General features: G+C 39.1%; 1 protein-coding gene across 1 annotated transcript in view; it reads left to right on the top strand.

The window, feature by feature from the left end:
- Positions 1-14,752, top strand: part of GNAS (GNAS complex locus) — an 80,036-nt gene that overhangs the window by 21,657 nt on the left and 43,627 nt on the right. Inside the window, exons 2-3 of the mRNA XM_014308077.2 lie at positions 9,157-9,211; positions 9,297-9,416. Of these exons, the coding sequence (XP_014163552.1) occupies positions 9,157-9,211; positions 9,297-9,416 (175 nt within the window). The remainder of the gene's footprint in view (positions 1-9,156; positions 9,212-9,296; positions 9,417-14,752) is intronic.

The raw sequence follows: 14,752 nt of genomic DNA, 5'->3' as shown, positions 1-14,752 counted from the left end.
AAGAACTTCCATCTCTGAGTTTACATAAGCATAGCTGAGTTCAACTTAGGGTAAATTTTGCTCTCAAAGCATTTATAACTTAATTGTTCAGTGGGAGAATGCTGTATTTTCTCCATGTAACATAGGCCATGCAGCATTCTTAAAGGTTCTGGGTGTTCTGGCCCCCATCCATCACAGTACTTAAACCATGAGTAGCCCTATTAAAGTTGATAGAATTACTCATGTGCTTAAAATTAAACATGTGCTTAAGTGCTTTGATGGATTAGAGCCAAAATTGTCAGCACCTTGCTTTGTTGTGTGCTGTGTTGCACCTGCCTCTTCATGCCCTGGCCTGGATCTTCAAGGGACACATTTTCAGATTTGCTCATTCCAATATTTAGCTGTTCTATGTCCTAAAATTGCAGTTTATGTGCACAGCCATAGTAAATTCATACACAGTCTGGGAGTATAAATACACAACTGCAACTCTTGAAATCTGTCAGGACTTGAAAAATTTCACAAGATCTTTTTCTGGATGTTTCAGAGGAAACTTTATGCTGAGTCTTTACGTGGAAACATGACATCTACAATGTTTCTCAGAAAACTATCTTTCTACTGAAATTTGTATTTTAATAAAGTGTACAATGGAAATCACCATTTAGGTGTGACAGCACATTCTTAAGAATGACTGTGAACTTGAACTTCCCAAAACCAGAGATCAGTAGGGGCTATTCTAGTTTCTGCTGCTAATGCTGAGTCTGTAATTCTTTATGAGCAAAGTTGCATGTACCTGACAGCTCTTTATCTTTGAAGATAACTGTGGAAATCTTCCTTCATTCAGATTTTGTCCATGGTAAAAAATCTGGATTTAACAGGTGTGAAGGAAAGACTTGATTCAGTGACTGCAGTCCAACACTGCTGTAGAAAGTGTGGTGAATAAAGCATTTAATGTTAATGTCTCTTTGGAATATTAACTTTCAGTGACAGCTGCATAGTTTAAAAAACAGTTCATTTTTTCTTGTCCAAATAATTCCCCCTGGTTTTTTGGGTCTACATCCCCTGCCTTAACTGCTCTGCTGTTCAGGTTGTCCTTCTGAACTTATGAGCTACCAATACTAAATCCTACAGCATTTAGAAAATGTTAAGTGTTTGGGTCATTGAGAGTTTAATGGAATTTTTTAGAAATATCGGGGGAAAATGGTGAAATAGGTTAGATAATTGCTTTTTATTTGAGTGAGGAAAAAAACCTTGCCTTTTGTCACTGCTGAGGCAACCACCTTCCAGATCAGCTGCCTACAATATCACATGCCAGAAGTGTTTCAGATGATAACAGAGATCATAACCACTAAAAAAAATATATCAAGGGATTTTCAGGACCAACCATTTTCCACCTGTCTCATCAGTGTGTTCCCTACTGCATTGCATCCTGCTTTGGCTGCTCTGTGTTTACACTTACTTGGCATCCACTGTTCCAGCCATTTTTATTTTAGGGCTTCTTTCCATTTAATATTGGCCCTTAGCCAGCTGTGTACTTTTTCAGCTTTAAGTAGCACTGAGGTCATCAGCCATTATAGGAGCTATTCCTCTCATTCTTGTGCACAAACCCCTGAAGAGCTCTGGGATGTGATTGCCTTCTCTTCCAAAGCTTCCTGCCCAATCCTGGCTGAAGAAGTTACTGGAATGCAGGCATTTCCAAAACAGCTTTAGCGCAAATGACACATGTAGGACACTCACCAAATTGATGTTTCAAAGGTTGGACAGAAGTGCTTTGAAAGTGAGAGCTAAGGTGAGAACGGGAACCCTCCACAAGGCTGCTGTTACCCGCCTGAGTTTGAAGGCAAAGGATGAGGCGATGGAAGTGGCACAGATTTAACATTTAGCACAGCAAACGGCCCAAATTGAACACAGGTGTTGTTTATCCATGTGCATGCAGTGCCTGGGCACTATATACTCCCACAATAGTATTTTTCCTGGTCTTGCAGGGATGGAGGAGAACCCAGGAGGTTGGTTCTGCTCTGAGGGGTGGCTGTACAAACACAGCCGGGAGCAGCAGAGGGGCCATCCTGAGAGGTGTCATGTGCTGTTTCAGTGCTGCTGCGCAGCTGGGCAGAAGTGTTTAAAAAAAAGTGATGTGCAATGGACATTTCCTTTATTCTGTGTTAATAATGGCTACATTCACAATAGTTAAATAAATAATTAAAAACGTCTCTGCTTCCTGACAGCAGTTTGATTGTCTGGAAGTAGTGGATTGTACAAGGCAAGATGATTCAGCAATTTGCCTTGAGTCCTCCCGTTCCTGCCGGTTCTGAGGTGTCCTTCCGGAGCAGAAAGGAACCACAGTGTCCTCTGAAGACTCTCCAGCCTTGTTAATTATTGTATCAAGTGTCCAGAGAGAATGCTAAACTTCTGAGGACACCTTTTATTGCAATATGCTTTAATTACCTGTACTAAGAGCAAGAAAATGACACCAGTGTGTTCCCCTCTGAATGCCTGGGGAGCTACAGGCAGGGTTTGCAATTTACAGAGGTGTTTAATTGCACAGCAGGAACTGAAGGGCCTTTGTCAGGCTCATACATCACAGAGCTCTTTGTGAACAATTCTATTTTCATCCCTTACCTAAACTATTGCTAGTTAATTAGTTGAGGTAAATGGAGCAGGATAAGCAGAATTATGCTGCTTAATATTGTGTCTGTGATGGTCTCTTTGTGCCACTAACAGGTATAAAGGGACTGTAAACCAGTTAAACTGGTTTTATGTAGGAATTTGCAAAGCTGAAGGGGAGCCTCAAGGTGGCTTAGAGCCAGAATAGCATCTCTGTGCCACATCCACCTGGGCAGGTGGTATGACCAGGGTGCCACGTGCCTGTGCCAGAGTCCTGGAACTTCATCAGGAGCAAAGTCTGCCCACAGCCAGTCTTTGCATCAGAATATCCATGGAGGCAGAATAAACCTTTAACCTTTGCACTTCGGGTATCACAGGGAGCAGAGATAAAATAAACCTAAAAATGGAGTTTATTACGTTTATAGTCAGGGATGCCTTTTTTAGAGTTTGGTATCATTTCATTGTGGTGCCATTCCCAAAGGTAAGAAACAGGTCACATCTCAGCCTCTAACACTGCAACGTAAATAATGATCAAAAATAACACAATTTCTGCTTTCACAGAGCTGTGATGTGTTTTTTTTAATCAACACTTCAGTAATTTGTGTTTCTTGACTTCTGACTTGGAGAATGGTTCTGTCATTCCATTAACAGAGGTATCTCTTTGTGATTGTATTTCTTATCAAATGTTCACGTGTTTATAGCTACATAGTAAGGTGTGAATTTTACTCATGGAGAAAAATATTGCAGTGTATTAAAACAAGCAGTGGTAAAGCAATTTGCAGTGCTTTTCACAATCTTTAAAAGGGAACTTGTGGAAGCCCTTTTTGTGTTCTCTGCTCCATACATTGCATCACATATTGTGTGAAAAAGTGATTATGCTTCAGGGGATAATTGAACTAAGTTCTCCCAAATAATTTCAGTCACAGTTAGATCTGTCCAACATAATCAATTTTTAACTGTGTCTTTAATTCAAAGTATATAATGACAAAATTATTCAGCCTGTTGGGTTTTTCTTTTTCCAAAAGGTGTTACTTATTTACAGAGAAAGCAAATAGTTTATTCTCATAGCTGTTCTTTTTCTAATATTGAAAGATCTTTGGTAGCTGAATGGTACAGTGTATTGATACCTGGAATTTTGGAGAAGTCCAACAAAGAATTTTCAAAGTGAAGTAGATGTTTGGGTGGAGGAAGGGTGGTATAGGAGGAAGAGCACAGTGCTAGAGAGGGGCAACTCTCTGCAGGAAGGGTCTCGTGCTTCCAGGGAGATGCTCAATCTCTGTGGTCAAAATTACCAGCACATACTGACTGTAAAGTGCTTTTCAGGGTGCATTGTGTCAGCTTCCTGTGCCTTGGGTACCATTTCATTTTACCAGGTGCTGACCAAGAACAAAATATTAACGTGGTTAGAAAATCTCTTCCAGCTCCCCTGCAAGTGAGGACCCAAGTCAATCCTGTTTCCCATTCTGAGCTGTGCAGTCACTGCTGTGCAGCTGCAGCTCCTGCCCATGGCACTGCAAGGGTTTGTCAGTACAGACCAGAAAAATCTCTTTGAAGTTGGCAGAACACTGAGCAGTGTGATATCAATGCTGTTGAGTTTGCAGGAGATACGTAGTGGGTTTTGCTCTTGCATTTTAGCAGTTTTGTCTGTAAAATTGGTCCTTTGTCACAGGTCTAAGATGAATTATTTCAGCTTCACTCCGAATACTCTAGGCAACTGTTTTTCCACATTTTCAAGTGCCTCTAACTTGGCCTCTGCCCTCTTTGCTGTTCTAGCTGTTATATTTTGAGGTAATTGCCATGTTCTGTTAGAAATAACCCAGGCTGAAACAAATTTATCTTTTAGTTGAATTGTAAAGTACTGCACGATTTTTGTAACGTGCATTGGTAGCAAAACCTTAATTGACTTTCCTTGCTCGTGGTCTTGTGTCTGAAGATCTGGACTGCTCAGCTCTGTTTCTCTGAGGTGGATTGGCAGGTAGTGCTCTTAGTTTCCATAAGGTTCAGTAAATAAATTTTAATGCAGATTTTATGGAATATTTATTAAATCCATCAGCATGTTTCACTGCATCAAAGACACTTTATTTAGATGAATAGGCATGTTTAAATCCCACGTGCTTGTGAAGTGCATGACTGCCTGTCAAAGAACTGAGTTGTGTTTTAAAACAAAATTGATCTATTTAGTTTTCATTGGCTGTCAGTGTGTAATTGATGGGCTTCTGAAGGGGACAGCCCGTGGCTGCTTCCCTGGGCATTCATATTTGTTGGCAATTCCTGAAAAAGCAGGGAGATGCACCTATGTGAAACACAAAAATGTCATTTTCTACCATAAAAAGTCAGAGGCAAATGAATTGCTTTGTGAGGTTTTCATTCTGGCTCTTCCACTTGCAAATTGACTCATTAGTGCAGTGCTTTACCTGGGGAAGGGAAGCCTTGCCCTGCTGCAGCTCTTCTGTCAGCAGGTTCGAGAGTCAGCAAAGTTTGACTGCTTCAGAAATAAAGGTAATTTATGCATCACTCCAGTCCCTGAAGGTGATAGAGGCTGGGCTGTTTACAGCCTTGTAAAGGAGACAAAGGCTCTGCATTAACACTCTCTGACTACATTTTAGTATGCCCTATTAAATAGTCTATATATTCTTTGAGCTGCAGAACTCTCCAGGGTTTCCTAACGTGTCTGCACTGACCAAAAAATTCAAACTTCTTTGCTTTTAGGAATTAGATTAATGGCATCAAGGTGTCCCATCATCCCTGTCCATCATCTCTGGATCCCCCTAATTGTTTAATGTGTTTTGTTGTGACAAATTAATTTCAGCACCATTTTTAAAAATTATCTTTCTACCTGGGAGATGCCAAAGGTTTTGGGGTGAACTGAATCTTTATCCTCTGGAATGTTCTTCTTAAATTTTAAGTATTTTTTCCAAGTAATGGTCATTTGTATTATCTGTAAAGTAAACCAGAAATGAACATTAAAATTAAATTAGTTTTTGCTTTCTGAGAATCTGTTTGTTAATGTGTTCTTTGCGTAAGATTTGATAAAGTCTGAGTAAAAATGTTGCCTTTTTAATAATAAAGTTCAACACAGGTGGAGAAGTTCTTTACTAAATACTAATTAGGTTGGTTTTCAAGGAATATTTGATTTTTCTGACCTTTGATGTCATTCTGATTTAATGTTACTTGAATTAAAATGTCATCTTTTTTTATAGTACCTAAAATAGACTTTATTAGTTTTCCTGAAAGCTATGTGCAGCTTTTCTTTGGCCCATTTAAATATTAAAAACAGCAGGATTTGAGATTTTTCTTCTAATCCTCAACTAATAGAGTTTAATGCTTTGTTTGGCCTACCTTGCACAGCCTAAGCAAAAGTTTTAAACAAGATTAAAAATATGACCTTATTAACCCATGACATCTAAAGATACAGAACAGGCCTGCAGAGACATCAGTCATTCCTTGGCCAGGAGAGCATTGGTGCCATTCCCAAACTACTCAGGATGTTCCAGAGGAAAACATTTCGGCAGCCCAGCTTTTTTTTTTTCTTTTGTGGTTTTGTGCCAGCACCTGGGAATAAGAATTTAAAAAGGAAAGAATCTAAGTTGAATATTCAGTCTTTGTGGTTGTGGAAAAGTTTGAGTACTTCTGGAAATTTGAGGTGCAACCTGGCTGGGTTTCTAAAAACAAAAGGACAGTTTGGCAGAGCAGTGGGATGTTGGTTTTCTGTGCTTCACCTCATTAGTCCCTGAGTAAAATGAGTGTCACCTTTTGGGGGCTTTTTTGGGTTTTTTTGTGAGAAGTTAGAGTTGTTTGTAAGCTGCTGTTGGATGGGTGATGGATGAACATGCTGAGTTCCAGAAGAATAAAGTGTCTCATTGTCATGGAAAGTTTATGTCCAGTAAACATTACAAAACACAAAACAGAGTGATACATCCACTGCTGTGTAATGGGATTCCTTGTTTACTGGGCAGGCTATAGGGCCATGGCAACAACACCAGAAATAGGAACTATGAGTATCCTTGTTGTAAAGATGATGATGGTTATCAGGCACTTTGTTAATTGCTGCAGGTTAACGTTTCTCTGTGTTCATTATCACTTAGTAGTGAGAGGATCAGCCAGGAGGTGTAAACGTGGACGTTTGACTGAAATCTTTAATTAAAATAATGAGGTTTATCAGTATGGCATGGAAGAGTCAGGTCAGTGTGCACCTCATTGATGCTTTGAGACAATTAATAGCAAGTGTTCCAGGGAAGAGAGAATAAACAGAGTTTGCTTCTAAGCAATGCAAACTCCCTAAACTTCTCTTTTTCTTGTGATATATTCCAAACCAAAGCAAAATGAGTGCTAATTCCTTAAAAATACCGGTATCTTGCTTGGCTTTCATCATATCAGTTGCCCTTTTGATCTAAACAGGGCAAAATCTGGATACATGTTCATTAAATTCAAGATCCAGCTGAAATTTGTAGGCAGAATAAAAGCCAGACAAATTGCTTACACTGTCATTGATAAACACTTCCTGCTTTCATACTATTATTTACATTTTTTAATTATTAAACATGATTTTTGAAAACTGAAAGTGGATGGTGTCTCTGTAACCACATGTGCACTGCTGAAAAACAGAGTATTTGTGCACCCTGCATCTTGGTTGTGGAATGGAGAGTTTGTCAAGACCTGGAGCTGTAGAAGTTAGGAGGAGGGTGAAAAGCCCTTAGTTTTTTTTTCTCTCTTATCCTGTCTAATCTATTTTCCTTAATTTGGTGCCTTTGGCCTTTCTTGGCTCACTGCCTTGTTCTCATCAGCAGTGCCAAATCTCTGTAGCAAAAAATGGGTAATTTTCAGGAATAAGGTGGTCTGTGGGTAGGTAAAGAAGTCTAGGAAAACATTGAATTTTCATCTAAGTATTGATCATTCCATTTTCTCTCTGCATCAAGCTTCACTGACCTTCCTGTCCCTGCCCCAAACTTCTGAGGACCTGGGCTCAGTGAGGAGCTGATGTTCTGGGATAATCACATTTATGTTTGGGCTGTGCTGCTGATTCAGAGCCATTCCCCACGCAGCAGTGTCATCCTGAACACGAGGATTTGGTGTTTGCTGCCCCTCTGCCAGAGCAGCACTGGCATTGCAGTCACAGCTGGGCAATGTGCAAGCAGATCCTTGGCATGGTGGTGTTTTCCTTTTTGTCTTTTACAAAAGCTGCATTAATTTTTCATTTGATAGCCATAATTCCCACCACTCCTGGATGTGTCTGCTTTGTTATTAGTCTTTTTTTTTTCCCTGCTGTTCTTCTGCCTTCTTGATTGGTGAATATGCTTTCAGTTTCATTTTGGTTTTTGACTGTGAGTAATTATAGAAAGGAAAAAGTGATAAAAAGCTTTTGTAATATGCTTACTGAATTAACTCCATAAAATGAGATTTTCAAGCTGGGGTCTGTAAGCTGAAGCTGTGAGTTACTATCTTTAAAAGGGTAAAAAAAGGAAATGCTGTTGATACTTCATAGTCTCTGGGACACTGGGCTGGAAAATTTTAGTTTTCAAAATGAAAAAAAAAATAAATGTTGATATGAATATTCCATAATCAAAGAGTCTTGTAAAAGCAGTTCAATGAAGATTAAAAGGTCACTTAGACAGTTTAGCTGGCTTTTTTTAGTAATTTCATGGCTAACTTGGTTTCCCTCAGAGTAGTGATTTTATGCTGTTTACAGCAAGAAATTAATAATGTTAAAAATTTTATCACAGTGCTTTGCAATTAAGTTACAGTTTACAGGCTCAGTCCTAGTAGTACTTTTAAGGTGCTAATTCCTGGTTACACCAAATGTTTGATCATGTATTTGGTTTGATTGCACTGTTTAGCATTGAAATTTACCTGCTGTCAGATTTGACACCAAATGCAGTACCAAGGAGCAGAGGCAAAGGTTTGCACTGTCCTGCTCCAGCCTGCTGGGCTGGTTAATGGGACTGCAGTTAATACCAAATGATAGTATTCATTCCAAGTGGTTTTTTCTAGCCAAGGATAATTCTCTATACTTTGATTAATCCTTCACTGTTGTTTCACATCCAGACTGTTTCAATGTCTTGTGTCAGGTTGAGTGCTCTGCTATGGTTTGTTCTGCTAGGGCATAATTTTTGTGATTTAATTTTTTTATGTTTTGAGGTTCTTTGGTCTCCTTTCATTTGTTTCTGCTTTTAGTAACTCACCCTTTTTTCCTTTCTGTTTGTTTCCAGTGTGTACTTTCCTAAAGAACTTTCACGTATGTTTAGTATTTTGCATTCAAATGAATCAAAATCTGTTTGATTCTGCAGAATGTCTTAGTCCCAGTCTAAGGCTGTAGTAAGTTTTTATTAAAGCATAATTAGACACTGATTTTTGGATGCAAGTAGATGTTACTGCTTAAAATAGGTGCAAATAGATCTTACTGCTTAAGTAGAAAAGTTTTGAGATATTTAAATAAGTCTATGTACAAACGTCTTCAGTGACTGAAAGCACTTTAGGCAATACAGCTTTAATAGAATATTTTTCAAGTTCATGTTCTGTTTTAAAAAGGTATTCTGCTTTTGTGGCTTATAAATTTAATGATGTGCCTTTTTATTACAGGGAGAAGAAAATGAAAATTCAGGATATTAAAAACAATATTAAAGAAGCTATAGAGGTAAACTTACAAGCTATTGTTTTTTAACTATTCCGGGTGGCTATTTAGACACTCTCTGCAATATTTTACTTGTGTTTCTTTGCAGACAATAGTGACAGCAATGGGCAATTTGGCACCTCCAGTGGAACTAGCCAATCCAGAGAACCAGTTTCGAATCGACTACATCTTAAATTTAGCAAACCAGATAGACTTCGATTTCCCTCCGGTGAGTAACCCACAGGCAGCCATGCCTTTCTGCAAATGATTGTATTTCACTGCCCTGTAGTAAACATTTCCCCAGAACAGTGAGCTGCTCTCTGGGAATTATTGCAGTAGGTGCCTTTGATGAGTGCTAATCGAATTTACAGCAACACAGCCAGAATATTCCAGCTGATCCTTCAGGAACATGGAGACTCTTGCCTGCTTTTTGTGCTCTGGTGAAATAATTAGCCACAGAGTCAAGATGGACAGTGCTGGACGTAAAGTTTGGATTTGTTGGGAATTGCCCTGCCCAAAAGGAGTGGAGATACACACAGCACTCTCTTGATTATTAGCTGCTGTTTAATGGTGCTGATTTCTCTCTTCTGGAAGAGCACGGTGGAGTTTTCTTGCTGATTCAGACTCTGTGTCAGCCAGGCTCTCTGCAGAGGCTCCACACACACATGTCCCTGTCCCAGCCCTGGTTAATCATTTGAGGTGCCAGCAGTCCCACAGTAAATGCATCAAGGATAATTATTTAATTGATGATACAACTTTGTGCCCACTCACGGTGATTAATTTCTCCTGTATCTGAACCAGACTTGTAGCAGAAGCCCATGAAAATACAGTTTGCAAACACTGAACACTTAAACACTGAGAAGATATTTTTGTTAATTGCCATGAAGTACCTTCTACTTGCAGTACTGCAGGAGTGTTTCAAAACTTGTATTTCTCTCTCCGTGCACTGTTCCAGGAGGCTAAGGGGAGGAATTATGATGATGTATCAAAAAGCATTGTGCATTTACACCAGCAGTCCCAAATGCTGGAAATGAAAGTGCAAATGTGAATAGTAGTAAGATGTGGGATAGTTTGCACCACAGCAATTCTTAATTCAGTTTGTAATGTTTGATATGTAAACATTATTGAACAAGACGGTCTGTGAGACCAACGACAGTTACCTTTTCCAAATGTTGCTGCTTCTAGGAATTTCTCTGCTTTGGTCAGTCTTTATCAAAAGAAAAATAACCAACCAAACAAACCCACATGCTTTGTGTACAAGGCAGAAGTCAGGTGACTTCAGCAGTTAATTGGAAATACTGCACTGTAATCTTCAAATCATTTTCAATGTAACAGGCACAGACAGGTTGGTGGAGGGGGATGTATGATTCTCTCTAGCACATTAAATGTAGTCATTGGCATTTTGTCTTAAATCATCTTAAATTTGAGATTTTTAACTTCACACCTCTGTCATTTAGACATTTGTCAGTGTTATTCACAGAAATACTCCATCCCTTCATGGATGATCTCTCCTGCTGGGGGCACAGAAAAATTCATGCTTTGAAGGTGGTTTTAGGAGAATATTTGAGAGAGAAGACAGTGGTTCCTTGCTCCTCCCTCTGTGCTTCTGCACTGGCTGGGTGCCCACAGCTCTCCTACTGCCATTGTTTGTGCTAGTTCAGGTTGTGATCTGTGACAATGCTGCAACAAGTTCCTGTGACCTACCTCGTACTGAAATACTGGATTTTCCTTGTATCTTCTATCTTAGATGTCTTTTTATTCTTCCATTCAATTGGAGTGATTTCTTTTAATTTTTCCCTTTTTTGCACTGAAAGCAGGGTGTAATTGTGTGACTTACAAAGTCTATAAATAATTCCAAGTTCAGTGAAGAGTCTTTGAGGTGTTGAATGACACACAACTTCAGGAATAACAGTGCTCCTATAAAACTAGTTTTTCTTCTCTGAGCAAAGGTATTGTCTTAAATTTTTAAGCCCTGAGTCTACAGAGGTTTAGGTGTGTGCATAACTTTGACTGGTGGCTTACTTCATTGGCATGATTAACTATTTCATATGTAAATGTTTGTAGGGTTGAGGTTTTAAACTGGAGATGCATTAGCCACAGATGTTGAAGGACTGTTGTTGGCTCACTCTGCCCTCAGTGATTATATAAATTAATATATCTCTGATTTCTGAGTTTGTCTGAATGTAGATTGTAGTCCTTTGGTACCTGGAAAACTGAACCTGCATTTTAATTGCATGATTTAAATCAAGTTAAGATCTAGAGTGTCCCTAGATGCCAGCTCTCAGTGCATAGGAACAAAAATCAGAATCCTTGAGTACCACTGTAGAAATAATTTTGATTTTGTTACAGATTAACTAAAAGTACTTTGGAGAAAAAAATAATTTTGTGGAAGCAGAAAGGACAGCCTTGTCCTAGTTATGCTTTAAATCTAAGGAAATCTCCATCATCTGTTTCCTCCTCCAGTGCACTGGGGGAAGAATTTCATAAACCTTTTCCTATACAGAGGATTGATTGGAAAGGAGGGAGGGGATTGTTTAGCAATGCCAGCCCTGTGTAAAGCTGTCTGGTTTGAGATGCAGAACTTGCTTTCTGCCTCTTGCATTTTCTTCGTGGGAAATCACATTTCAGCTGTCTTGAGCACATACTTTCCTCAGTGTAGTATTGATGCTGTTCTCTGCCCTAGGGAGAGCATGAGGGTAGGGAGGAGGAACACTCGTGTCCCAAGGGGATGTTCTTTGAGGGCTGCAAATTCTTAGGACTATACTCTTAAATACTGGGCTGTTCTGCTTCCCTTCAAATGCCCATTCTTCTTTCCCTAAACATTAATTTGGGTCGCTCTCCTGAAGAGAAAGCGCTGACAGAGGCCAGCACAAGGATTGTGGGATTTCTTCTCCAGCTACACAAGATCATCTTCATGAAGGAGCAGTTGAAATGAATTTTAAAGTAGAGATCAAAATCTGTGTTTATAATTCTCTGTGGAACAGGTGGAGCTGGAATGCAAGTCTCCTAACAGCAAGGTTCAGTGTGATGTGAAAGGCAGAATAAAGTCAGGAAGAATGTAGGAGCTTTACAGTGTGATAAATATTGGGATCTTACTCTACATGTAAATTAGGATTCAAAGAGCAACTTTTGTATTCTGATATTCTAATTCTTTTCTTAGTCTGGGTCTCCATCTGTTTGCTTTGCAGTTTTTGACTTTCAGGAAGTGTGTGTCATTTGTGTAGACCATATTGTTTTGAATTAAAAAAACCTAAAAAACAACAGCTTGAGTTAAAAATAATGTTGGTACAGTGTAATGCTAGGTTAAACATCCCCTTTAAAGCTGAAAATTTACTATGTTGGAGATTATTAATTCAGCACAGTTGGTATTAAGAAATTAAATTTTTGAATACAAGTAGTAGCATATGGAGAAAGGCAAAACATAGTACTGACTGGAAGGAATTCTGTCCACATAATCATGCTGGTATTTTAAAATATTGCAATTTCTAGTAGATCAGATCTATAGTTGAGGCTTCCAAAGGATATTTCCATCATTTTTGTCCCTTGACTGATTTAGCTTAACACACCTGTGTGTCTGTGTGTTTTCAGTGTCAAAAATCAACATCATAGGTAGTTTGAATAATTCAAACTAGTTGTATATCTGCCTCAAATGTCAGGTGATGTTGGGTTAGCTGGGTTATAAAAGTGATATTTTTATTCCTGTTCTGCATACCAGACAGTGGTTAGGATATTTTCTTCATCCCCAGTAATAGTGGCCTTCTTCTCATCCCTTTCTTTTTGCACTTACTTTTAGAAGAGGGAAGGAAATGTTCCCATTTTATCAACATTTCACACTCCATGATCAACCCAATTGAACCAAGCTACCAAATAAAACCTATTTACTTTGGGTCACAGTCCATTTATAATTCTCTGGTTTTAATGAAATATTCAAATTAGCTGAGCAGGATTTAGAGCTACCTATTTTTAATTTATCTGCTTTCAGCTGAGGAAGATGCCTCTTGAAAATACCATACTAAGTTCAGAAAAATTTAGAAAGTAGTAGAATCAGAGTATTAGATATTGAAAGGCAAAATACCAGAGGAATGACTGCAGGCTATGGCTCTCCAGATGTGGATGTTCAGAAAAGATGCTGATGTTGTCTGTAGGTCTCCTGGTTTCAGTTTATTACACTGCTCCATTGTAGTTATTTTGAATCTCCCACTACCACTGCTGCTGAATGGTTTTATTATGGTTTTTGAGTGGTGTCCTTGAGCTTTACCACACTCTGGCTTCAGCCTCAAAGGCAGCTCAGCATCCCCTGTGCCCACAGCCACCCCTTCCCTGTGCCACCCACCCCGGGCCAGACAAACCTCCTCTGGCTCCCCAGGGTCAATCAGAGCATTGAGCCAGCCCAGCTTAAAAATAACCCTGGTAACCCTTACTCCTTCTCTCTTCTATTTTGGGGAGATTATTTTTAACAGGGATCAGTTTTGAGGTCTGATTTACAACCTGGCAGTGGAGGTGGTGCTCAGTGGGATCCCTTAACCTGCAGCAGAGTCACAACGGGGCTTTGGAGTCCTTAAAATGGTTTTGACACCAAAATCTTCAAGATGGTAATGAGATAGTAGAGTCTCAGTAAGAAAAGATGTGAGCTGGGATCTCTTTGCTGCCAGAAGTGTTCCTTAATTATGTAGGCAACAGAACAAAATTATCTGTCCCTGTAGATAACCACCCTGATGGGTATAATGATAGATATATTATTATTCCTGTCTAAATACATCATGGCAGAAGAAGAGAGCTGTTCTGCTTTGACAGCATCACTAGCTTTATAAAGTAGTGACAAACATATTCACTGCAGTGGGGGATGTTTCCCGTGGGGATATCTCAAATGTCACAGATTTTGGGGTGTGAAAGGAGGCAAAACATTTTCTTTGGTGAGGATACCCCTGGGAAGCTGGGAAAGGTGGGAGACAGAGCCTGATTGCTTGGGTGTGTGCAGAGTATTGTGTGCAGTTTGGATACTTACCACAGACAGACAATTAGGACCTCCAGCTTTTTCTTGTCCAAGTTTTTTATGATTTTGAGCAAGACACCTCAATCTCCTATTTACCTTTTCTTGTATCCTCTGTCTTATTATGTGTAAAAGAGTGATAAATACACATCTTTGAGATGCATCTTGAGGTGCAAAACTAGTAGAAAATGCGGATATGTGAAGTATTTTTGCCTCAAAAATGTTAATGTTGTTCAGAGAAAGGAGTGGGAAGTCTTACAGACAGTATCAAAGATGTAGTGCTAGATCCTCTGAAATAATCCTTACTTACTCTTTTTAAATCTCTATTATCTTATCTACACAGAGCAGCTCCCTCTCAATGGGCTTCCAGATAATCCAATTTGAGTTTACCTGATCAGAGTTTAAGAGGAACTAATGGAAAGCTGGTTTCCTATCCTTTAATAGCAGAATAAATTCTTGAATACAGATTAATTAAAGAGTTCTTCTGAAACCTTCTAGTATAGGGTCTCTGGGGCAGGCAGCCACTTGATTTCATTTCAATTGTTTCTCATAATTGAAACACGTATAACTATTAA

Source organism: Geospiza fortis, unplaced genomic scaffold (genome assembly GCF_000277835.1).
Source record: "Geospiza fortis unplaced genomic scaffold, GeoFor_1.0 scaffold361, whole genome shotgun sequence".
Classification (NCBI taxonomy): domain Eukaryota; kingdom Metazoa; phylum Chordata; class Aves; order Passeriformes; family Thraupidae; genus Geospiza; species Geospiza fortis.
This window is presented reverse-complemented; position numbering and strand designations above follow the sequence as displayed.